This window comes from Polypterus senegalus, chromosome 3, assembly GCF_016835505.1.
Source record: "Polypterus senegalus isolate Bchr_013 chromosome 3, ASM1683550v1, whole genome shotgun sequence".
Lineage (NCBI taxonomy): Eukaryota > Metazoa > Chordata > Cladistia > Polypteriformes > Polypteridae > Polypterus > Polypterus senegalus.
In genome coordinates, this window is record NC_053156.1 from 263,084,720 (window position 1) to 263,111,167 (window position 26,448).

At 36.9% G+C, this 26,448-nt stretch overlaps 1 protein-coding gene across 2 annotated transcripts in view; it reads right to left on the bottom strand.

Moving 5' to 3' along the window:
- adcy3a (adenylate cyclase 3a) overlaps positions 1-26,448 on the bottom strand; it is a 161,507-nt gene that overhangs the window by 26,740 nt on the left and 108,319 nt on the right. Inside the window, exons 4-13 of one of the 2 annotated variants that reach the window (XM_039749034.1) lie at positions 17,396-17,507; positions 16,244-16,371; positions 13,191-13,349; positions 11,254-11,419; positions 9,875-9,997; positions 9,655-9,797; positions 8,775-8,936; positions 8,468-8,555; positions 7,092-7,208; positions 3,857-4,122 (exon numbers count right to left, since the gene is read on the bottom strand). In XM_039749034.1, the coding sequence (XP_039604968.1) occupies positions 3,857-4,122; positions 7,092-7,208; positions 8,468-8,555; positions 8,775-8,936; positions 9,655-9,797; positions 9,875-9,997; positions 11,254-11,419; positions 13,191-13,349; positions 16,244-16,371; positions 17,396-17,507 (1,464 nt within the window). Of the gene's footprint in view, positions 1-3,856; positions 4,123-7,091; positions 7,209-8,467; positions 8,556-8,774; positions 8,937-9,654; positions 9,798-9,874; positions 10,001-11,253; positions 11,420-13,190; positions 13,350-16,243; positions 16,372-17,395; positions 17,508-26,448 lie in introns of both variants that reach the window. The other variant, XM_039749033.1, reaches the window with a different exon arrangement.

Here is a 26,448-nt window from a genome sequence, read left to right on the forward strand (position 1 = left end):
ACTTGCCTTAAAATATTACCAAAAAGATGTGCATTGAAATTATTGTAACTCACTCCTAAAATAAGACCTCTTTCCCTAATGCTTTCCAGAAGAAGTCACATCTCCTCAGTAAGAATGGGCTCATCATCCAAAAGGAAAGGATTCTGTCTGACATAAACAGCAAGCACACCTCCTTTTCTTTTCTGTCTATCCTTCCTAAAATGTGTATCCCTCTATGTTATACTCATCCCCATCTTTATTATTTAACCAGGTTTCCGTTATTGCTGTAATATCATAGTTATACTCTTTTACATACAACTCAAATTTAATTGTTTTAATTGTTGACACTATTTTTTAATGTGTTACTCATTTTACTTTTGCATGTGTAACAAAAACGCATAAGTTGCAATACTGGAGAGTGAAATATTGAGACCATGAGACAGTATTACACTTACCTGTAAATGGACTACTAAAAAGAAGATATTACATCAGGGTAAAACAGCCAAAAGCAGACACTCACAAGGCTAATCAAGCTCGCATGTTGCAATGAGAACTTTGGTAACTGATTCCAAAGGGATTGATCAACTGCAAATGACTGATTAATTTGAATTCTGCAAATGATGATTTTCAATTTTATTCCTCTTATAGTTGGCCATTATGTCAGAATTAACTGTAACATATCAAGTCTAAGTATCCAAAAAATCCAAATAATTCTTTTTCTCATGAAAATCCACAGTGGTTAGGCAGGGAGTAACATTCAAAATGTACATTGCCAGTTGGCTAGCAAAAATGCCCCAATCAAAATGCCTTAAGAAAAAAAATTATACTGTCGATTGTCATTTTAATTATTAATTGACCAAAAAGTACATCTTTATAATGCCATTATTCTGAAATGCTCATCTAGCCTGTCTGATGTGCAATAAAACAAGTCACTATCAGTACACTGTAAGTCGCCACTATCCTCAGAAGCAAGTGACTTTCAAATATAGGGGGTCCTTGGGTTACAACGTCTCAACATACAACATTTCAAGTTTACAATGCTCACTCTCATAAAAACTTAAAAAAATTGAGAAGTGAGAAGGAATAAAGGTAAGGTTTTTTTACACTCATTTTTTCTGTTACTATAGTACAGTATACAGTACAGTATATTTACAGTATGTCCTTTGCCTTTTTCTGTGGCTTAGTTATGTTTTTATGTTCTAGATAATAATTTTGTAAATGTGTTAGGATAGGTAAGTGACTGAAGCTAGGGTCTGTTTTGACTTACACCAAAATTCGGGTTACATCACTGTTGTAGGAACGGAACTGTGTGGTAACCCGAGGACCCCCTGTAATCTTATTCACCACAGTATGAGGCCCAGCTCAGCAAAGCCTTGAAAGCAAACAACAATCATAATATGACAACAAAAATGAGCCACAAGTGCTAAGCATAATAAAACTTCACTGATGTAGCAGTATGAAAAAGTGAACTACAGTCAGTATATCAGAGCTTGCTACTGCTAAACTGATGAATAATATTATTGAGTCTGCAAAATAAGTACTTCTGTCAGCTGTTACTGCTGCATCCTGTGTTGTGTTGTCAGAGAACATTCAAAAATGGATTATATCTGGAATCAGTCAGGCTGACCATATAGCCCTAGCCACTAATGAATTAACAGGCAACATTGGTGTGATACAATTTTGTGTTTACATCTGATATGTTAATGGAACAGACATTCCAGATTTCTATTGTTCATGATTCTCAGAGATGGGTACAAAGCAATTTCAATTTATTTATTCTTTAATGTCACTGACAGTCTACCAAGAGCTGGCTGATCCATTAAATTCATACTACTTGCCATCTAAACAATGTTGAAGACACTTTGAACATCAGAAGAACTAAACAGATATTCTATTCTAGTGAACATTAAGGTGTATAGTTTAAAAGTTTATTTAATAAAAACCTGTATGGCATGTCAGGTATGAAGTAGCCTCTACTCTCAAAAACTGAACATAGATGTACTGCACAAGTTTTTGCTAGAGATCATCTGTTTAGACGTTGTCATTGTTGTAGTCCTTCAGCCACACTACCCCAATTTATGTTAGGCACATGCAAAATTTGAACAAAACCTACTAAGAGCCTGCTGTGAATTGTGGTGATGGATGTGTTATATTTTGGAGTACCTTAATGCCACTGAGTCAACTATGAATTGATTGTTTACTAAAAACTGACTGAGCAGAATGTGAGGTCTTTAAAAAAGAACTAACTAAACAAAAATGATCTAAAACACTCCACAGCTAGAACGTCAGTGCCCAGATCTAATTTCTGATGAATTGCTTTGAAGGGCCTTGAAGTTAGCATATCAATATAAGTAACAGCTGTCAGTTACAAGACTGCAATAAGAAACACAGGAAGTCATCACTGCCAAAGAGCTGCATTGGAAGCCTGATGGGCTCTTAATTTTTCTGTTGCAGATGGACATGAAGATATAATGTCCATTACAATATATATAAAAAACAGTTTTCAGTGACTTTGTTTCTTTTGCACAGCACTTTTTAGTAATGTAGAATTTACTTTAAATAATCCTGCCAAAGGTTAAGGCAAAACAGAAAATATATTTATTTTCTTGCACTTGGCTAATAGCAAAAAAAAAATGAATAAGCAATGTGAAAAATGTACTTTTGCCCATGAAGAATTAAATACAAGAAACAGGTAATGTTTGCCTGAATGCTTTTTGATGTAATGCCTTGGTTTCCACATTTTTGAGCAACTGGACAATGCTGAAAAATTACTGAAAGAGCATGATGAGCCGTGGAGAATGCATGACTATATTAAACTGTACCTGTCATTGCTTCTAATGCCATTGCTAATTTGTTGATATGCCACATGGAAATTCTGGTTTAATGAACTGTTTCACTTCTAAAAGCTATGCTTGCATTGTAGATAAATATTTAGAATGTTGGATCATGAGTACATCTGGGCATTTCTTTTCATGTTCATCATAATTCTGCTTATTGTACTTGACAGTAAATAACACCACTGACACATGGAGAATTATAACTTGTGAGAGATAATCAGCCCGGACACAACCAGACAGACACCGGCAGTTCATAAAACACACACACACACAGTGCTTCCAGCATCAAAACACCCTTCCGCGGGCCTTTCAACATCCCTGGGCCGCCTCTCTTTCGTCTGCTGGAGCTTCGTCCTACTCCAGCACCCGACTCCAGCTCCACGACTATAGGAAGGCGGCCCCTTTTACATTCACCCGGATGTGCTCCAGGTGCTTATTGATGACCTTCCGGCAGCACTTCCTGGTGTATTGGAAGTGCTGCACGAGCACCTGGAAGCACTCCGGGAATCCCTGGAAAGTTCTTCCTCCACCTGCCCAGGTGTGGCGGAAGTGCAGATTTCCCGGGCTCCACAATGCTCGGGGTACCCCCTGGTGGCGGCCACGGGCCCCAATGGGTTTGAGCCTCCTGGCTCTGTCCCCGTGGTCCCCTCATTATCCAGGGTGTTTGCCCCCGTATGGCCCGGGGGACGTATAAACTACCTCCCAGTCTTTCCAGGCGTACCGGCTGAGTCTGGCCCCCAGCCTCCTGCCACACTTGGTAAATTCAATTTGCATCAAGCATTCTCTAGTCCTTGTTAATCAATATCTTACATTGTTATTATGGAGTTAAAGTTAATTGTAAAAGAACATGTTTTAAATAATTTAAAAAAATCACCAAGTCAGCCAAATACAAATATGTTAGTTGAATTACAGTAAAACAACAAGTTCTAACTGAGATGTTAGCTTTCGGTTATTTCCATTAAGATCTGCATAAATGTTCATTATCAATTAGAACTACAAACATTCCCTAACAGTTAGAATTCAGTGAGTTGTGTACTTACGCAAATAGCTTAAAGCGAGTTTGATCATACTGGTCAAAGTTCTCACTCCAGCTGTATATGCTGACAACCCCTGTGGCACCAGTAATGAGAAGCATGAGTGTTATCTTCACCATGTGGCTAACCTGTACAAGCATCGTTGTAGCCATGAGTGCAAGGACAGCAATATAGATGTAATATTTTGGGTTTTCAATGCAGCCTTCTACAATTTCCTTAGTGGATGTTGAGTTCTTGTTTGCATATGAGTGGAGTGGTTGAGGGCAGCTCAGCTATAAATAAGGAGAAAAAAATGTGTAAAGATATCAATCATCATTTTTAGGAAGAAAAACACACAATATATTAAAATGTTTTATAGCCTCAATAGATATAAAATGATTTAAAAAATATTTTATGCAGTGTTTTCATAAATTATTTACCCCTAGGATTCAATTTAAAAAGGAATTTGTTTACATGATGCATGTTTAAATATAATTTTATTTATCCTATTATTTTATCCCAGTTTACTTAATTGGAGCTTTCTACAAATAGATATTGTATTTGCACTATATAAATATTATCTGCAATGAAATTCAGACTTAGAAAATCAGAATTTATAAAAATATGCAACTATGATAAAGTATACTGTACATAATAAAAATGAAACATAAGATTAATAGCCTTTTTGTAATCATATAAATCGAAAACATTATTACCTAGCATTGAATGTTTCTTACATTAAAATGAAGGACTCTTTCAAGTGTCTTAACAGATTGATATTTTAATATCAGCTTTACAAACAAAGATGGTATTTATTACATAGCTTCCATGTTTGCAATATTTTTTTCTTCCTTTACAATAGCTTGGAATCAACTAGGAAAAACTGGAGTTCATTTCATTCGTAATTCTCAAACATGCTTAATCAAATTCAGGGTTACAGGGTACAATGCAGAAAACATCGAAAAACAATACATTAAACATCAACAAAATATCCATCCAACCATCCATTCCGCTGAATCCAAACACAGGGTCACAGGGGTCTGCTGGAGCCAATCCGAGCCAACACAGGGCACAAGGCAGGGACCAATCCTGGGCAGGGTGCCAACCCACCACAGGACACACACAAACACCAAGCACACACTAGGGCCAATTTAGAATCGCCAATCCACCTAACCTGCATGTCTTTGGATTGTGGGGGGAAACCCACGCAGACACGGGGAGAACATGCAAACTCCACGCAGGGAGGACCCAGGAAGTGAACCCGGGTCTCCTAACTGCAAGGCAGCAGCGCTACCACTGCGCCACCGTGCCGCCCTCAACAAAATATCTTGATCAGGAAATAGAAATGTTAAGGCCATGTCATGTTAGATGACTTATGTAGTGATTTTCAGCTGTAGCTTTCATTTACTGTACATAATCTTAGCTAGTAGGAGGCAGTCGGAGGACTCCTACAGTGAAGGCCACTTGCCTAATGTAACATACCCAGTGACTCACTTCATCTAGTCCACAACTCGCCCCAACAAAATCAAGGAGCTGAATGGGCAAGCTGAGTGTGCATGACACCAGACAACCAATGAATGCTCATCTGCAAGTATAATGCATATAATAAGGTAACAAAAAATAAGTAATTTGGGTGTTTTGGATTTCTCAAACAGACAAAAGACCCATCTGTTAAGTATCTTATGTTGTATGTGCCATGACAGAATGGAAAAAGAAAAAAGGGCAGAGATTGTGGCTGAACTCAATGCCCCTTTTAACCCTTTGTGCAGCACCCTCTCTGTCATGTGGCATGCTATTGGCTGGCAGAAAAAGGGATGAGTATGACTGTGCTAGAAAGTCAGAATGAAAGCTGCAAAATTTGACATGCCTAATGATTTTCAGTTGTTTAAAGATCAGCAACTGCAGTAAGCAAATCAGATAAATTCTACAAACAAAAGTCATACAACATCAGCTTTAGTAAACAATTAACTACTAACTCAGCCAGTTAACAGTCATTAATTAACCAAACCCACACATCTTTGGTAATGTGGGAGGAAAACATCACACCCTGGAGTAAAATCTACACAGTTCTAACTTGGAAGTGCCACATGAAAAAAAGAGTGTGAGTTTCAAACCAAGGATCCTGAACCTGTGAGGCAATATCACTAATCACTGACCTACTGTTACACTTAAAGCAAAAAAACATTTAAGGAAGGGAGAAAAACTGGCATAAAGATTAAAAATACTGCCCAATGGATATAGCATCTTGGATTTAAATTTTAGAGTTTGTAATTTTTTCCCATCGTCTGTGTGGGTTTTCTTTCAGGTATTCGAGTTTTGTCAAACATTCCCAAAAATGTACAAGTTAGCTTAACTGTAAGTTCTAAATTGGCCCCTGCGTGATTGAGTGGGCCCTACAATAGACAATCACCCTGTCCATAGCTATTTCCTGCTTTCCGTCCAGTGCTGCTGGGACAGATTCTAGCCCCCTGCAATCCTGAAAAGGATTAAGCAAGTTTGAGAATTTTATATTACGTTGTATGTTACTTTGAAATAACAATACAAAAGACAGCAAAATTAATGTTTGCCCTCTTTATATTTAAATATGAAGGTGCTAGATGTGTGCTTATGTAATACCGAAGTTCAAATAGTTATTTATTTATTTTTTTGAGAAGGTCAACAAGTTGAGCTCAAAGATGCTTTCCGATTATAACTGTAAATGTCTGCACTTGGGATGGTCAGATCATTAAAAGCTTGGCGGTGTGAGGCTGACAATTGATGCTTAGCTTTTGAAACATAGCCAGTAACTGACATGTAAATGGTGATAATGAGGTCCATGGAGGGATGATTACACACCTGATCCTGCATCATCAACCTGCATAGGAGGTGAACACTGGCAACCTCAAGTGTTTCCATCACAGAAACTATCTGCTGTTTCATAACATCATTCCTCCTTTGTCATAACACAGTAGCAACTAATGTATATGCACATTTGTTTAAGACTAAAATAAACAAATGCTTGGCACCAGATACTGGTAGAATTTCTCAGGCTACCCAAGAACCTAAACTGTATTAAGCAGTATAAAAATTGATGGATGAAAGAAATGTATAAGGGAAAGGTAAAATGTTAAAACTGGGACATAGCTTAAACGTAAAATGTATACATCAATATATTTATTTTAGTAATTCACTGGAAGACACTACTATATATCAAAAAGCAGACAGAGAGATTTAAAATAAAATAAGTTATGATTAAGACAGGAAAAAGCAGACAGCTTCTCACCATATCAACAATATCAGCCATGGTGAGAATAAAGATTGCTGACATTGCCCATGTATTTCTGGCCCATCGTGTTCGGTCAATCCAAGTTGAGAAAGAGACCAGCTTCTTAGGAAAAACCTTAAAAAGATATACAAATACTATACTGATCAGAAAATAAAATTATTATTGTTAATCATATAGTTACTAAATTAATTTCATATTACTTAAAAATAATTTAAACACTATTGTGTCTCTTGTGTAAGCTGAAAAAATTTAATTTGCACAGTTGATACAATAGAACTAATATGGTCAGTCAACTAAAATCACATAAAAGTCTGAAATAAACAAATATTAATGTGTTGTCACGTATTAGGCAAAAGATGGTCAGATACCATTCCAGCCTTCTAAATGTTTTGCTATTATAAACCTAATAAAGTTTGCACTACTTTAACTATAAGATACCTGCACACATTACGTCCAAACTATTACTGAATTCTCCAGTCTACTCCATTCTTGGAAATTATCCTTATTCCATATGTTTTAAATCTACTTTTGGTATAGGCTTCAGTTATAAAGGGCTAGAATGATATCAGTTACATATTCAAAGTACCCACCATGTCAAGCATTTCATGATCTCCTGCAGTCAGTAAATTATTTCCCCACAGTTGCAATTTACTGTATTACTGTTTATACGTTTGGCTGTCTTTTCTGTCTTTCCTGTAGGGGTGATCTTTTTAGCATTGTGTTTTACAAATGTAGTTTTTATATTTTCATTTTGGTTATTTTTACAATATTTTTATTTTGTGTTTAAATCAGAACATTGCTGAAATGACACCATCTATCATTTTTCAGTTTCTATTGTGGGTTTTTTTCTTTCCCAAAACATCTGCTTTCATTTATTTTTAATGTGCTGTTAAGCATTTTCAAAAACTTTAAATAACAGCACAGTAGCTGGTTGCTGCTTCCTCACTTTTAAGTGCCCACTACATTTGATTCTGTGGATTCTATGCATTTTCATTAAGATGGCTAGGTAAGTTTTAGTTTGCTGGGGTGACATGAATGATGTGATGTTTAGAACACAGTTAAATTTTATTTTGACTAATTTTTTTCCCTGTCTTTTTACTTTGTGAAAAATCCTAACTTTCTTCTTTTTGAATTGCTTAAAATGAATGTTACATGATATTAAAAAAGCAATAAAAACTGAACCACCTGATACTATTTGCTCAATTATTACCAAAAATGGTTGTATATGAACTTTCAAGAATTTATACAAAGAGAGAAAAACATAGCACGTGTTACTTAATAATACAAATTTCTTTAATCTTTCTAATTTAAATTTAGTTTAAAATCTAATTTTCCTTAATCTCTAATGAAACTGTAGAAACAATGTAATATACCCGTGGGAAAATTGCAGCCAGAGAGCAGATAGTAAGAATCAGAAGCAAAATCTCTCCAATAACAAATGTCACATAGTTTGCAATGAGTCTGTGAAGATAAAGAGAACAGACTGAAATTGAATAATAAAATACACAGATCAAAAAGCACAAAGCTGGCAGGTTTATACAAGCATCCTAATAAATATCGCACATTAAAATAGCTGTACACCTCAAAAATTGCAATTTATGCTCCTACCATCAAAAGTCTAATGCTCTTAAGTTCTGTACATCAAAATTACACATTTTCTTAACAGAAAAAAAGACATACATAGGATCTATCAACGCCTCCATGATAGCAGTGAAAAAAAGGACAACACAGGAGCAGCTGAAAGCAGCTCCACTCTGCTTCTCCTTTTCTACAGAAAAACGTGTCTCCAACTCTGGCTCAATGAATCGCATTGACAGACGGTGCGTATGTTTCCCTTTTACCCTAAAAAGATGGACATGACAGATACAATGTTAAATGTTATAGCCAATAAACATTACACGTCACACCATATACATATAACATAATTCACGAAAAAGCACATCCCATAAATAAATGAGACTGTACTGTTTCATCATAATTTACTATAAGAAAAAAATGAGAATTAACAGAATGCTCACCCTAAAAGTGCACAGCTAACATAGAAATGATACAACTTTAGCATGGATTAAAACAACAAAAAGTCTTTCATTAAATCCTGTAGTTTTACAGTAGAAAAAACAGAGTGTAAGTATTTTGTTGTATGTCACCAGTCCAGAAAACAGTAGAAGAAGCTTCCAGCAGAGTAAATGTATGAATGAGTAGGAAGTATAATATAAAATATTAACTTTGACTCCAAATCCTTTTTTCTCATAGAAAACATGCAGCAATAAGACACTCAATCAGTAGAAAGTAATTACTTTTGCTTTGTGAAGCAGTATGACAATACTAAATTTCATATGAAATAAGAACAAAGACAGAAGGATTACACTGAAAAAATGTACCAAAGAGAGAAATAAGAACATTGTGAATGTTGTCCTCAATTAGAAAAAAAAGACATATTCACCTTGATTACTTGTTGTATCTGAGCATCCTTCTCTTTCCAGTGTTTTCATTTTAAAGGCACCTGTCCTACACACATTATTTACCCACATATACAAAAGGAAGTAATTTTTTGTCTTACGCTTGTACAGTTTCTCTTTCAAGCAGTGCCTCATTGAGTAGCTTGTTTAATTCCTGTTCATTTTCCTGAGCATCAATCACTCTCTCAGCAAGATCTTTAAGACGCAGCCTTCGTCTGGGATTAGGGAATGAAGGATTCACCACCTGCAAAAACGGAACAAGTAATCTATTGTATCTTTTTGTTTTTCTTCAAGGATTTATAAAGGATATATGTATCTTACTCTAGTATCAAGCTCCTCTGCTTCCCCCTCATCAGGGGTGGTGCATGTTGTGTTGATACTTCCATTGCATTCTTTGGTGTTGATCAGTAGTGGTGAATTTCCATTTGAAGACGTGAGTGATAGCTTCTAGAACACAAAGAGAAGAATGAGATCAGGGGATACTGAAAGTGATTCACACGTACTAGTAATGTGCATTCTAGGAAAATGCACAGTCAACTGCAGAAGCAGAAATGAAAAATGTATAATCTGATTTTTTAATACTTCACAACATTCTTCAAACCAAGAAAGCAGAAAGGCTACAGTATTTTACATGTGTAAAACCAGCTATTCTCAATTAATATCTGTGGGGAAAGTGCCATATTTATTTAAAAGCTTTCAAATAATGACTATAAAATTAGCACTTTTTTACACTAACCCAATGCCTTGCATTGTGTCCCAAAAACTGCTTTTTTCATGTTGTGCTTAAGAATGTATTCATTAAAGTAGTGCTATAAATAATTATGACATGATATAGATAATGTAGACGTTCGCAAGTATCCCAACACCTTTATTTCATTTCAATGATAAAATTATATATGTATATATCTTCTCAATCAAATCAGCTTTATTGTTTATGTGAAAAACACAAGGGTAGAAGACTTGGAAAACATCTAATTTTAAGTGTAGCTGTCAAGAAAGGTACAGAGCCTCAGAATTTTATTCTACAATTACCTGTTGGTGTGTTACATATTATAAAGTAAAAAAAAAATGGAAAAGTTTTAGTCCTATAGTCTCACCAAAATAAAATTACTGGACACATCTAGATATGATTAGAGGTCGTTTATCAAGTCTTGGTTATTTAAGTCTTTTATATATCTGTGATACTTTCTGATTTTTTTGTAAGAATTTTGTAAGAATAAGAATTGTATTCTTATTAAATAATCATTCAAAGATATTTTTTCTATCTCCCTTTTTTTTAAAAAACTATCTATTACAGGGAAAAAAAATAACGTGATTATTATTGCTGAGACGGACAACAAAGAAAATAGTGTCTTGTATCATTCCATGTCATTTTCAAACCTGCTTAATCTAGAATAGTGTTGTGGGAGCTGGGGCCTGTCCTAGTTAGCACAAGGTGAAGGGGAGGAACAAACACTGGACAGAGCACCAGTTCATCAAAAGGTAAACACACACACACACCAAACACACAGCATATCTGTTGTTTCAGTCATAAAGGCATTTCTCTTGCTACTTCAATAAAAATATTTTTCAATCGCTATTGCTATAGGATTATTTAAAAAATAACCTGACTTGCATATAATTGCCTAATCATATATTTTCCTGCTTTGCCTAAATAATCATTTGACATATAACTTTAAACACAATCAAGTGATACTCACAACACCGTTGATGCCATTCTTGTTGACCTGAGTCTTTGGTACCAGGACTAGATAGGTTTCGATACCCTTTTCCTTCAGATAGTCACAGCGTTTTCCTCCTTCACCAGGTTCTACTTCAAATTCACCGTGCAAGCATTCTAAAGTACTCTGAGAAATATGCACTCGACTGTAAGAAAAGAAAGCAACAAAATAATTTAAACTCAAGGTGATTTTTAATTCAACAAAAAGGTAGATATGTAATTTACTTTCTATTTTGCTCCTTATACTCTAAATTTAATCTACATTTTATGTGCATATTATACAGGTACACATTTATACTTTTTAGAAATCTTATTACTTATAACTGTGCATTCATCCATTTATTATTGGTACTTAATCCAATTCAAGGAAATATAAAATATTAAATCCCAGTACAAGTCTGTATTTTTGAACGTTACTCAATATGAAACCATATGACATAACCAATGGATCCAAACAAAGCATGATAAAGTATTTCAATATCTTGTTCATCCAATGTCATACATGCTTATCCCAGTCCAGGTTCACAATAGGTTGTAGTCTGTCAAGGAACCAATACTGGTTGGGGTACCAATCTACTTCAGGCAAGCTCATGCACATGCTCACATCTGGCCAAATTAAATACATCTCTTTTGCTCTGTAAAGAAACCTAATTAACATCAAAAGCAGTCCTATGTAACTTTAAAAAAAACTGTTTTCTTTCACACAACTGCAGTACTCCTCAATAGTCTTAGGTTGGTTTCATTGTGTTAGATTGTATTGTGGGGTAGTTTGGTAAGTTTCAGATAGAAACACAGCAAGACAATTTAACTAGAGTATGCTTCCTATAATAAAGTGCTCACATGGGCAGTGCCTAAAACTGAGTACAGTACTTTAGTATTTCTCATAAAATCTGAGTAATAGTGTTCTGATCTTTGTATGATTTTTTCTGTCATTTCTTCACTTCTGATATTTCAGAACGTTTCTGTTTTAGTTATTATAAACATAATTTTTTAACAAGGTTTCAATGAGCAGTTTATTCATTATATTGCACTTTTTCTTTCTCTGTGACACATACCTGCAATTTATGTTTAACTGTTTTTTAGGGTGAACTTGCTTCTCACTTACAAGACGACCAACAGATCATGTGCAGTGGGAAAAACTGGCACGATAAGAGCATCTCAATTTCACATATATAGTTTCTAAAAATTATGGGAGAGTCCATTTTAAATTGGACCAAGACCTTCATTTTTGGGTAAATCAGTGTTTGCATATTTAATGCACAACCAAGTTTATATGGTGTTTTGACATCTGACAAAATGAACTAAGCACAGACGTTATGCAGACCTAAGCTTCTTCAGATGCTTTCAAAAGAAATGCTACTGCAATTATCATATTCTTTACATCGTTGGTGAGAGTTAATTTAATATTTATGTATTTTATTTCAAACAATAATTTAAGAAAGTTTATATTAATTACAATGTAGCAGACATATTTGTTTTTGCTGGGTGGATATATACCATTTTCAGTATAGATGAGCTTTTAATTTTTAATTCAATCAATATTAATACACAGAGGAAGAGGATAAATAAATGTTATAAATGGATTTCAATAACAAAAGCTGAATTTAGCAGTAAGGTTTTGATTGCAATATTTTCCACAACTCTTTAGGAATAGATTCTACAATGTAAAGTACTATTAGTTTGCAGTAGATGTACATCTATAATATAGTATCGTTTATATTTAGTTGATTGTAAGTCTAAAATTATTATGAAAAAATGTGCAAAGCAACATGTAAAACAAAATGTAATTAAACAAGTAAAGTTATTTGAAGCAGAAATTAACCAAGCATAAGACTTAAAGTATACATTTCCAGGCAATCACACATATAAAGAAAATTTCCACAAACATGATTTATAGTAGAGAAGAAGAGCAATTACCCTGGCAGTCCCCCTGCCTCCATTTTATTTGCAACTGTAACATCAGTTGACCAGACATCATACTGCCATCGTTTTTGGCCGAGGACTCCTCCCAGCACAGTTCCAGTATGAACTCCCACACGCATATCCACTTCTGTTTTCGTCTTCTCGCGTACATATCTATAAATCATACACATAACTTAACCATGTTCATTGGGAAATACACTAATGCTATATTTCAGCTGTTATTTGTACTTGTATATACCCAAATTGTTTTTTTTTTGTTCTATAGGGAACACATAACAAATTTATAGAAATTAACATAAATCAAACAGTTGATTTCAATCTGTGAATCAATTGCACCTCAATGAAATATTTTACAAACAGAAAGCTTAGTGCAATCGCAGGAATCTGAACCCTCCAATAAATCAAAATCATGGTCCAGTTAAATTTTATCATCTCCGAAATGGCTCAATTAGTTATGTGCATTACAAGTGAACTATGTAAAATATTGTGAAAAAGAAAGAGAAAAAGAGAATGCTCTCTTATACTGTAAATATACAATACAGTATTTTACTGTTCAATCGAGCTACTTTTGAATATGAAATACCCTAATCTCCTGTATCTGATTTCTTTTACTCTTTATGTTGTGATTCTACTGCTTGCTGATATATACAACTAATATACAGTAAATTACTGAGATAAGAAAAGTTGCACGTTTGTGAGTCTACATGTACTTAAAGTATTTAGAATTTTGATCATGCTCGGATTTCTTTTCCAGCTTTATAGATTTATTCAGAACTTGACCAATAAGAAATTTGAAACGACTGATTCAATGCCATTTAAATTCAGCAGCAACTTCTTTAAGAGTGTCTTTAACAATATACTAGATGACATAGGTAGACAAATACCAAATCTAGCAGCATCACATAATTTTCCCATCAGCCTGTTGCTTTACTAAATTTTATTTGATAACAGAACAGTTCTTTGATTTCCAAAATGATCTGCTACCTGTCTTTTGGACCCAATTCCTACCATCTTGCTGAAAAACAACAGCTGCAGCAGTTGCGCTGTCATTACTACACATAATCAATATATCTAAATTTTAAATGGCATCGTTCAAGATTTCTCCAATTAGGCATTGCTGGACTAATCCAAATGTTTTTAAGAATTACAGAAAAAATTCCAATTTACCTTTTGTTTCTAATATTTAAAAAAAAAAACTGTAACAACACAACTTCATCTGTCTCAAGCAGAAGTGACTATTGTAGTGCATAACTGCCAGGCTGTTTGAATCGTAAACTTGATATTCTATAGATAATTTACATTATGCTAGTAGGCACCATATCAAGAACATAGAAATATAACCGTATAAAACCAAATCTTAAATCACTCCACTGACTACTCATTAAATTCACAGATGATTTAAATCTTAACCTTCCCACATACAGTATAAAGCCATAAAGGGCACATCTTGCCTTATTAGTGTCTATGATCAATTGCATACTCTGCAATCTCAACATGCAGGCTTCTTTAAAATCTGTATAATAAATAAAACTAGTATAGGAAGTACAGCCATAAGCTATTGGGTATCCATGCCATGGACTGATCTACCCAACCTTAACAAAATTAGACACCGTTTCAGCAATTAAATCAAGGTTGAATGTTCCATAATCAGGTTCTTTCTTATTGCTCTCTTATATTGTGTTAAATTATAACAATTGCTTTGTTTTGCCTCTAAAGTCTTTTCCATTTTCTTTCTCTTCTCTGTGTTTATGGTGAGTCTGCTTTGGAGTGGATGTATTGTAACATATTATAATAGACAACATGGGTTGCCTGGCATCTTGACCACAAAGGGTATGGTTGAACGGTCATCCTGACAATGTTGCCAAGTTGCACCTTTCCCAGCTGGGAGGCCATTATAATGGATGGACAGGGGAAAACTGCTTCCCACGGCCATGTGCTCCCTCAGTTCACTGGGTGGCAACATCTCTCTGGTATGCTTCTTGTTTGGATACCTGCAGGGCTGCAAGAGAGTTGTAGTTTTGATGGGCAGCCCTGTTGGGGTCTTTGGGTCGCTAGGGGAAGCTGCTGGAGGCAGGCTATCTTGTCAAGGAGAGGTTCCACCTGACCTGGAAGTGCTTCCTGGATGCAATGTGATGTATGTACTTTGTAGCGGATGGCTGGAGGTCCTGCCCAGTCGGATCGCCTGGAGTGACTGGGACAGAAGCAATTCCTCCCCTGGGCCACGAGAGGGCAGCTGCCCTGGTCTGCATAAGCACCATGGGAGCAGAGCTTGGAAGCTCATCCCGGTTGGGGCCCGTGGTCACCGCCAGGGGGTGCCCAGATAGTTATGGAGCCCTGGACTGCAGCACTTCTGCCACGTCAGGAAGTGCTGCCGGAAGAAGAATCCAGGTATGCCTGGAGTGCTTCCGGGTGCAAGACCAGCAATTCCACCACACCAGGAAGTGCTGTTGGGAAAAGATCAGGAAGCACCTGGAGCACATCCGGAGGAAGTATAAATGAGAGATGAGAGTGGTACTTGTGGTGTGGTTATTTTTATAAAGAAGTCTTTTGTTAAGGTAATTTATTATAATAAACCTTTCATTTGAACCTGGGAGTTGAGTCTAAGTTTTGGGGAGCTGTAACACCCCCTATTGGTCACAATATAATCAACTGTTTTTCACATGTCCTCTATCAAAATTATTATTTGCTCACAATGCACTTTTAGAATGTGGCTGACAATTGAAACATAAATTTAAAATCACTCTCTTCATATACACATTTGTATATACAGTACATTTTTTTAAATTTAGTGTTAATTCACTAAGATATCCCATTGTATATAGTTATTATATATTAAATAATGATACACTACTGCAAACACATCTTCATTAATGATGCAAAATGAAAATTTCACTTTTTCTAAAGGTTTACAAAGTAACAGACTGAATCTATTTAGATGTATATAAATTGTTTGATACATGGGAGAAAGACTACCTGAAAAGTGAGAAAGAAAAAATAAGGGGCATTAACAACTCATACTGAAAGTGGATTATAAATGGAATACTCACGATATAGCCTCAACCATGGCCAACCCCATCATAATGGAACATGCAGCATGGTCATCCCGGTAGTCAGGCAGACCACAAATGCAATAGTAACAATCCCCAAGGATTTTGATACGCAGCTGGTGATATTTCTGAAAAAGCAAGAACAAAGGTATCAAGAAAAGATTTTTGTCCGCAACTACCCACTAATAAGAGTCCTTTACAAGCTACAAGCGACTGTGTATCAAAAGAAATCTTTGCAAGCCTGTGAACTATTGCATAATTTCGCATCAAAAACACATACCATTTTTGGAAAACATTTAGTAAGGAAAAGATTGTATAAGATTGGGGACTAAGGTGACACATATGGCAGTGAAATAACAGCATCAACACAGCAGCTCAAATATGTATAAAGCAAGTAAAATTTTCAGGTGTGTGGTTTTATCAAGAATTTTTCATGTGAGCACAAAGTGTGCATTTAGTGGTCCACTTACAGAACAAGCCAGCCTTGTAGAAGAATAGTCAGATGACTATCCTTCCTACTGTACATAGTGTGCTATAGAAATATTCTTGATACTGAAGACAAAGTCCTACTGTAGAACTGGTTATAAATTTAATATCTTTTAATACAGTAAAAGAAAGAAAGAAAGAAAGAAAGAAAGAAAGAAAGAAAGAAAACTTTATTTGTTCCAAGGGGGAAATTTTGCAAAAGACCAACAGAGGATCCACTCAGAAACAGTAAAGGTGTGCAGACTCCATTAAGAACATATCAGAGTTCAAACCTGAACCAAGATCCCATGTGTGTTATATTTTAAACAAGTTAACCCTTTTCAGTAGTGGCAACAGCCTTGCCCAACAGCATGTTGATAGGCTGGAAGTAACTAGGAATGGCATACTGCTCAATCACTCGGCATACCCATGCACATATCCATGCTAGGGACTGATTAACCCATCATAATTTTCATTTGGATTAAACAAAAAAGCGTGTTACTTGAAGAAAACCCATAAGGAGATTACAGAGTTTATGAAATGTCATTGTCAGAAGTTTCTAACAGTGAGGCAGCGGTGCTAATCACTCCATCACAATAACACCTACAAATTTTAGATAAGTTCTGAATGGAGAAATACTATTCAACTGCAAAATTTGTTAAGTGGAGTAAGTTCCATGTAACTTACTGCTGCCAGTTTATCAAAGCGAGCAAAGAGTTCATTCAGAAGCTTGACCAGTTCTTGAGCACTGCAAGTGGAGGACAGTTGAGTAAATCCAACAATGTCAGCAAACAGGATGCTGTGAAGACAGAGTAGAGTTGATAGGTTTAGTTGGCAAGTGATATAAAATCATACTGCAGTTCTTGCAAAATCATAGAGATACAGATAAAATAACTATACTTAATATCCATCCATCCATCCATTATCCAACCCGCTTATATCCTAACACAGGGTCACGGGGAGTTTGCTGAAGCCAATCCCAGCCAACACAGGGTGCAAGGCAGGAACAAATCCCTGGGCAGGGCACCAGCCAACTGCAGATCATACTCAATATTTTCAAGATATATGGATGTCCCGAAGGGTGAACCAAATGAGGTCAAAAGTGAGCTCCATAGTGTAATGTTTGTGGGAAAGTTTTGATTTATGCATTTATAACTGCCTTACTTGTTTTGTAACGTCTATCTAATTCACATCCATCCATCCATCTTCTAACCCGCTGAATCCGAATACAGGGTCACGGGGGTCTGCCGGAGCCAATCCCAGCCAACACAGGGCACAAGGCAGGAACCAATCTTGGGCAGGGTGCCAACCCACCGCAGGACACACACAAACACACCCACACACCATGCACACACTAGGGCCAATTTAGAATCGCCAATCCACCTAACCTGCATGTCTTTGGATTGTGGGAGGAAACCGGAGCTCTAATTCACATATGATTCGTAATAGTAAATTACTACAGAATTATTGGACAAAAAGCAGAAATCAGCATTTTGTAAGGATCCAGTCTATGGCAAGGCAGAATCTTCCATAAAACCATGCTCAGTCATAAATGGCTAATTAAGAGCTACCACCTGACCTAATCTGCATATTTGTATGTCAAAGATGCACAAACTCCACACAAACATTGACTGGCTGATATTGAACATAGTCACCTGGGGCTGTTTGGCAGCACCTCAGACAATTGCGCCACCCTAAAGATTAATGGAACTTGAGCAACATGTAGTAAATAAATAAAAATAACATGATACTTAGAGTTAAGATTATTTGCACTTAACTATTTTACACTCAACTATTTTATAGAAAATTCAGTTTTTCAAATGCTGTAAATGTACCTAGAGAAAAATGTTTTGTCTCAAAGGTGCCCATGATAGAGGAACAGTATACAATTCAAGATTATGTTAGTAAGCTAAACATCCCTCTGGTAGTGTGAGTGAGCATACCATATGAAGGTCTTAGAACTATACAGCATTTGTCTTATTTAGAAGACGCTAGAACATGGGATCCATTGCAAGAACTGGTCAACAGTAGGGTTTACAGTATAATTGCAGAGCAAAAATAGTTACAAATTAAAAAAGAAATGTCAGGAAAAAACTAAACAATGCTAGCAATGCAAAAATTTGGCCTAAAGTACATTCAGTATTGTAGTAGTAGTAGAACAGCAAAGGTGGTAGTAAAAAGTGCTAAAGCAGTATAAGGACAACAAAAAAATTAGTATATTGATAAAGAAAAAGGCCAAACTCCAAGAAACAGTTAATGTGAAGCTTTCACTGATGAAGAGGTGTTATGTTATTTACAGAGTAAGAGCATGTTGAACAATAGGTCACTGATAGCAGAAGTTGCTGCTACTCCTGGATTTGCTGCTGACTTACTTCTAATGCAGCCAGAACACTCTCTGGTTCTGCACTGCTCTGAGCTAAATAAAGCAGATTCATATAGATGGGATTTTCACTAAATACAAAATTTAACTTATACAATATTATAGTAAGTAAGATCACTCAGGCTTTATTTCAGTCTTTTACAATAGAAGCTGATAAAAATGTGCATGAATTACATTTAAAATAGAATTTTATTGTCTACTAGTACAAATTAAATAAAACCTTTAGAATAAATACTTCAAAGAGAGGTTATAAATACTTCATGAGATGCTATAGCTGACAGAATTAGCTACAAGGCAGACACTAGTCTTGGACAGGTCAAATCCTACTAGAAGGTTTATTCACTTGCTTGTAAGAAAAAGGAAGCACTCTGTGAGAAAACATGTTAGAAAAAAACAAACTTCCAATATAAATATGTGTGATGTGAGAACTGAATGTCACAGGGTTGGGTAGGGTAAGAAAAAAGAATTCAACCAGGGAGGTAGAGATTTTTCATTTAAATGTTAATTTGTATTTTCCTAATGAAATTTCTAAAGTGAAACAGGAAGCTAAATACGAGAACAAGTGATACATTTTAAAAACTGTTTATATAAGACAGTTTATAAAATCTCAGCTTAAATTAAATAAAATGTGTAATTTAAATACAGTACAGGCTAGCTACTATTTTAATGTGAGTTTTTATAGTTTTTGCTCTTTTATGTATTTAAGCCAATATTCGATTTTTTTATCTCACCTAGACTGAATTGTATAGTTGATTTCCCTGATTATAAGAAACATAACCACTCAGTTTGTCAAGCCTGTCTGAGACTTCACCTCAGGTGCTGACATGCATGGATCAATCCCCACAAGGGGAAGCAACAGTGCATACACCTAATGGGCCCAAAATACAGTGCATCCGGAAAGTATTCACAGCACATCAATTTTTTCCACATCTTGTTATGTTACAGCCTTAATCCAAAATGGATTAAATTCATTTTTTTCCTCAGAATTCTACAAACAACACCCCATAATGATGTGAAAAAAGTTTGAGATTTTTGCAAATTTATTAAAAATAAAAAAATTGAGAAAGCACATGTACGTAAGTATTTACAGCCTTTGCCATGAAGCTCAAAATTGAGCTCAGGTGCATCCTGTTTCCCCTGATCATCCTTGAGATGTTTCTGCAGCTTAATTGGAGTCCACCTGTGGTGAATTCAGTTGACTGGTCATGATTTGGAAAGGCTGTTATATAAGGTCCCACAGTTGACAGTTCATGTCAGAGCACAAACCAACTATGAAGTTAAAGGAATTGTCTGCAGACCTCTGAGACAGGATTGTCTTGAGGCACAAATCTGGGGAAGGTTACAGAACAATTTCTGCTGCTTTGAAGGTCCCAATGAGCACAGTAGCCTACATCATCCGTAAGTGGAAGAAGTTTGAAGCCACCAGGACTCTTCCTAGAGCTGGCTGGTCATCTAAACTGAGCGATTGGGGGAGAAGGGCCTTAGTCAGGAAGGTGACCAAGAACCCGATGGTCACTCTGTCAAAGCTCCAGAGGTCCTCTGTGGAGAGAGGAGAACCTTCCAGAAGAACAACCATCTCTGCAGCAATCCACTAATCAGGACTGTATAGTAGAGTGGCCAGACGGAAGCCACTCCTTAGTAAAAGGCACATGGCAGCCCGCCTGGAGTTTGCCAAAAGGCACCTGAAGGACTCTCAGGCCATGAGAAACAAAATTCAGCATCATGCTGTGGGGATGTTTTTCAGCGGAAGGAACTGGGAGACTAGTCAGGATAAAGGGAAAGATGACTGCAGCAATGTACAGAGACATCCTGGATGAAAACCTGCTCCAGAGCGCTCTTGACCTCAGACTGGGGCGACGGTTCATCTTTCAGCAGGACAACGAACCTAAGTACACAGCCAAGATATCAGAGGAGTGGCTTCAGGACAACCTATGTGAATGTCCCTGAGTGGCCCAGCCAGAGCCCAGACTTGAATCCGATTGAACATCTCTGGACAGATCTTAAAATGGCTGTGCACCGACGCTTCCCATCCAACCTGATGGAGCTTGAGAAGTGCTGCAAAGAGGAATGGGCGAAACTGGCCAAGGATAGGTGTGCCAAGCTTGTGGCATCACATTCAAAAAGACTTGACGCTGTAATTGCTGCCAAAGGTGCATCGACAAAGTATTGAGCAAAGGCTGTGAATACTTATGTACATGTGATTTCTCTGTTTTTTTATTTTTAATAAATTTTCAAAAACCTCAAGTAAACTGGTTTTCACGTTGTCATTATGGGGTGTTATGTGTAGAATTCTGAGGAAAAAATAAATTTTATCCATTTTGGAATAAGGCTGTAACATAAGAAAATGTGGAAAAAGTGATGCGCTGTGAATACTTTCCAGATGCACTGTAGGGTGAAACATATATATATATATATATATATTTGTATATATATATATACATATATATATATATAGCACACACAAACTGTAGGTAGGTAGGTAGGTTGGGAGCATGCGCTGCACCCACCACACGTCAAATATAGAAACACACTGTATATACACTACTTACTGAATAAAACTGTGTAATTTGCTAGGAACATAATGATGTAATAATGGTCAATGGAAACCAAACTCTTCAACCCACTGAAAGATGAATTCAACATCACACTGAAAAAGTGGAGGCATAGACACAATCCTTGGCTTTGGAAATGGCTTTTGTAGACCTTTAGAAAGCTTATATAGAGTGTCAAGAGAAGAGATCTAGTGGAGCCTGAGAAGGAAAGGACTAGTAAACAGAGAGCCTGAACAGTACATAGGACTCATCTGCATTCACTTCTTTAACACAATCAGTGAAAACTTTTCAGGAAGCAAAACTTTTCAAAAAAATTGTTGTGCAGTGAAATCAAAGTCAAAAATTAAAATCACAGGTTGAATTTCATTACGGCAACTTATAATGTGACTCAGTATTGCATATGGACCCCACGTGCCAATATGCACTCCCAACACATTCCTTTCCTGGGGGATGTGCTCCCAGATATGAAACAGGGCATCAGTGAGCTCCTTAACCGTCTGTGGCACTACATCATGGTGTTGGATGTGCTGATGCATAACTGGATTCAGGTCTGACGAAGTCAATGGCATCAATGCCTTCTTCATCCAGGAACTGCCTACACACTCTGGTCATGTGAGGTTGGGCATGGTCCTGCACCAAGAGGAACTCAGGGCCAACTACATCAGCCTAAGATCTGAAGATGACTCTGAGGATTTCATCCTGGTTCCTAACAGCTGTCAGCGTATCATAGCCTAGCACATGGTTATATGCGCGATCCTCCAAGAATATATGCATACTCAGTCCATCAGTGACCCACAGTCAGATTGATCATGCAGGCTGCATTACATTCACCACAGCGTCTGCAGACAATTTCATGTCTTTCACATGTGCTTAGTGTGAACCTGCTCTCATCTGTGAAGAGAACAGGGCGCCAATGGCAGAGCTGCCAATTGTGGTATTTTGTGGCGAATGCCAATCAAACTGCATGGTGATGGGCTGTGAGCACAAGTCCCACTAGAGGAGGTAAGTTCCTCATACCACCCTCATGGAGTCTTGTTTCTGACAGTTTGGTCAGAAACAGGCATACCAGTGTCCAGCAGAAGGTAATTATATGGGACTTTAGCAGTGCTCCTTCCGTTCTTCCTCACACAAAGGAACATACATTGATCCTGCTGCTGGGTTGATGCCTTCCTACAGCCCTGTTCAGCTCTCCTTATGTAATGGCCTGTCCCCTAGTATCTCCTGCATGCTCTTGAGACTGTGCAGGGAGACATAGAAAACCTTCTTGCGATGGCATGTATGGATATGCCATCCTGGAGGAGCTAGACTACCTGAGCAACCTTAATAGGCTGAAGGTACTGCTTCATGTTACAAGTACTGACAAGGACACAAAACGCAAAACTGGAGAAGAATCAGTCAGGAGGGATAAGGAGAGAGCAATTGTTTGTGGCCACCACCTGCAAAACCATTCCTTTATTGGTGGCAGTCTTGCTGTTGCCTGCCCAGTGTACCTGCTGTCATTGTAACTTGCACCAAAGCAGGTGAAGTTGATTCACAATCACTTATGCTTCCTAACTGGACAGATTGACATCCCTGAAGCTTAATTGACTTGGTGTTAGACTGTGATGATCAAGTGTTCCCTTAATTTTTTTGAGTAGTATTATACTGTATATATATAATATATATATAATTTTAGAACATTAGAACAATCTAGACTAGAACAGGCCATTTAGTCCAACAAAACTCTCCAGTTCTATCCACTTATTTCTTCCAAAAAAACATCAAGTCTAGTTTTGAAAGTCCTTAAAGTCTTACTGTCTGCCACGCTACTTGGTATCTTATTCCAAGTGTCTATTGTTCTTTGTGTAAAGACAAACTTCCTAATATTTGTGCGAAATTTACCCAAGTTTCCAATTGTGTCCCCATTTTCTTGATGAATTCATTTTAAAATAACAGTCTTGATCCACTGTACTAATTCCCTTCATAATTTTAAACACTTCAATCATGCCACCTCTTAATCTTCTTTTGCTTAAACTGATAAGGATGAGCTCTTTTAATCTCTCCTCATATTTCACCCCCTGTAGCCCTGGAATCAGCCTAGTCATTCTTCTCTGGACCTTTTCTAGCACTGCTATGTCCTTATGGTAGCCTGGAGACCAAAACTGCACACAATACTCCAGATGAGGCCTCAGCAGTGCATTATAAAGCTTGAGCATAACCTCCCTGGTCTTGTACTTCACATGCTCCTAACATTCTGTTTGCGTTCTTAATGGCTCCTGAACACTGTCGGCAAGTCGATAGCCTAGAGTCTACTATGACTCCTAAATCCCTCTCATAAGGTGTACTCTCCATTTTCAGACTGTCCATTGTATATTCAAACCTAAGATTTTTACTTCCTATGTGTAATACTCTACATTTACTGACAATAAATTTCATCTGTCACAAATCTGCCCAAGCCTATGTGCTATCCAAGTCCTTTTGTAATGATATAACGGATTCCAAATTATATGCTAATCCACCTATCTTGGTATCAAACAAACTCAACCAGCTTGTTACTTACAGTCCTATCTAAATCATTAATTTACATTAAAAATAGCAGCAGCCCTAGAACTGCCCCTGTGGAACACAACTCTTAACATTGGCCAATTATGATAAGGTCTCTCGCACCATTACCATTTGTTTTCCTGTGTCTGAGCCAATTCTGCACCCATCTAAAAACATCACCCTGAACTCCCAGTTCTTTTAGTTTAATATCCAACCTCTCATGTGGCACCTTAATAAATGCTTTCTGAACGTCAGGATAAATTATATCATAAGCTCCACTTTGATCATATCCTTTTGTTGCCTCCTCATAGAATTCCAGCATGTTAGTAAAACACAACCTTCCTCTTCTGAACCCATGCTGACTGTTCAGAAAAACTTATGTTGTTGCCAAATGTTGCTCAATCTTAATAATGCCTTCCATTATTTGTCTTGTGATGCATGTTAACCTTACTGGCCTATAGTTGCTTGGATCTGCCCTGTGACCCTTTTTATATAATGGAATGATATTTGCCATTTTTCTCTTCAGTGCGCAGTGACTTCCTAACACTATGTGTCTTCTTTTGCCTTATCTGCTATATTCCTCTCCATCTGTCTTTTAGCCCTAATATCCTTCTTAATGGTTGCCCTCATGTTCTCATATGCTGTATGATTCATTTTGCAGTCATTAGTCTTATATGCCTTATAAAGCAGTTTTTTCCTTTGCAGCTTCTTTTTAAAAACTTTATTAATCCACTGTGCAGTTTTTTTTAATTTCCTATTAATTCCAAATTTAGGTATGCATCTGCCCTGCATTACATGTAAAGCATTTTTAAACGTGTTCCACTGCTCCTTGACTGTCTCTACACTTAAAAGCTTATCTCAGTCTCTCCTCCTTAGACTTTGTCACATCTGCTCATAATTTGCCCTACCAAAGTTCAACTTAAAAATTTTAGTCTTTGCATCTGCCCTCTTACAAAATACTGAGAACTATATTATATGATGGTCACTTGACCCTAGTGGTTTAATCACCTCTACACCCTCAATTTTATCCTGATTACAACATACTAAATTCAGATAAGCTTCACCCTGTGTTGGTGCTTTAACAAATTGTGTTAAAAAACAGTCACTGATTACTTCTACAAACACTTGTGCTCCTCCATCTGCAAGGTTATCCCAGTTAATATTTCAATAATTAAAGTCCCCCATGATTATAATATCTTCTTGTAAACTTGCCTTTTTGATGTTACTAAAAAGATGTGTGTTGAAATTACTGTCTAAATTGGGTGGTCTAAAACACACTCCTAAAATAAGACCTCTTACCCTAATGTTTTCTAAATGAAGCCACATGTCCTCACTAAGATGGGGCTCGTCGTCCAACTGAAAAGGACTTACATTTAAATTCTGTTTGACATAAACAGCAACCCGACCTCCTTTTCTATTCTGTCTATCCTTCCTAAAAAATGTGTATCCCTCTATGTTACACTCATCCCCATCTTTGTTATGTAGCCAGGTTTCTTTTATTGCTATAATATCAAAATTATGCTCTGCTGCATACATACATCCGTTTTCCAACCCGCTGAACCCAAACACAGGGTCACGGGGGTCTGCTGGAGCCAATCCCAGCCAACAAGGCAAGAACCAATCCCAGGCAGGGTGCCAACCCACCGCAGGACACACACAAACACACCCACACTAGGGCCAATTTAGAATCGCCAATCCACCTAACCTGCATGTCTTTGGACTGTGGGACGAAACCCATGCAGACACAGAAAGAAAAAGCAAACTCCACGCAGGGAGGACCTGGGAAACGAACCCGGGTCTCCTAACTGAGAGACAGCAGTACTACCACTGCGCCACCGTACTGCCTATATATAAATACATATATATATAATACAAGTCTAAAACAGGCCCCACGCATACATAGCCCGTCACAAGGATAATCTGGAATCACCCAGTAAGCTGCCACACACCTCTTTGGGCTTGTGGAAAGAAAACTGGGATTCCCTGAGGAGAACCAATGCAGGCATGAGGAGACAACAGACAGGCATGATATTTTAACCCAGGATTTTCTATATGTGTTTGCTACATTACCTTATTAATGTTTCCCCAATTACTGAAACATACCCTTTGGATATTTTGGCATTTGAGAGATTTCCATATATCTTTAGTATAATTTTAGTACTACCTGTTTTAATAATTTAGAATTTGTTGACTATAACGAAATACTTAAAATCAATATAATATATATAAATATTATTTTTGCTTATGATTGCATCATGAGATTTTGGTTATTGCTAGCGCAGAAC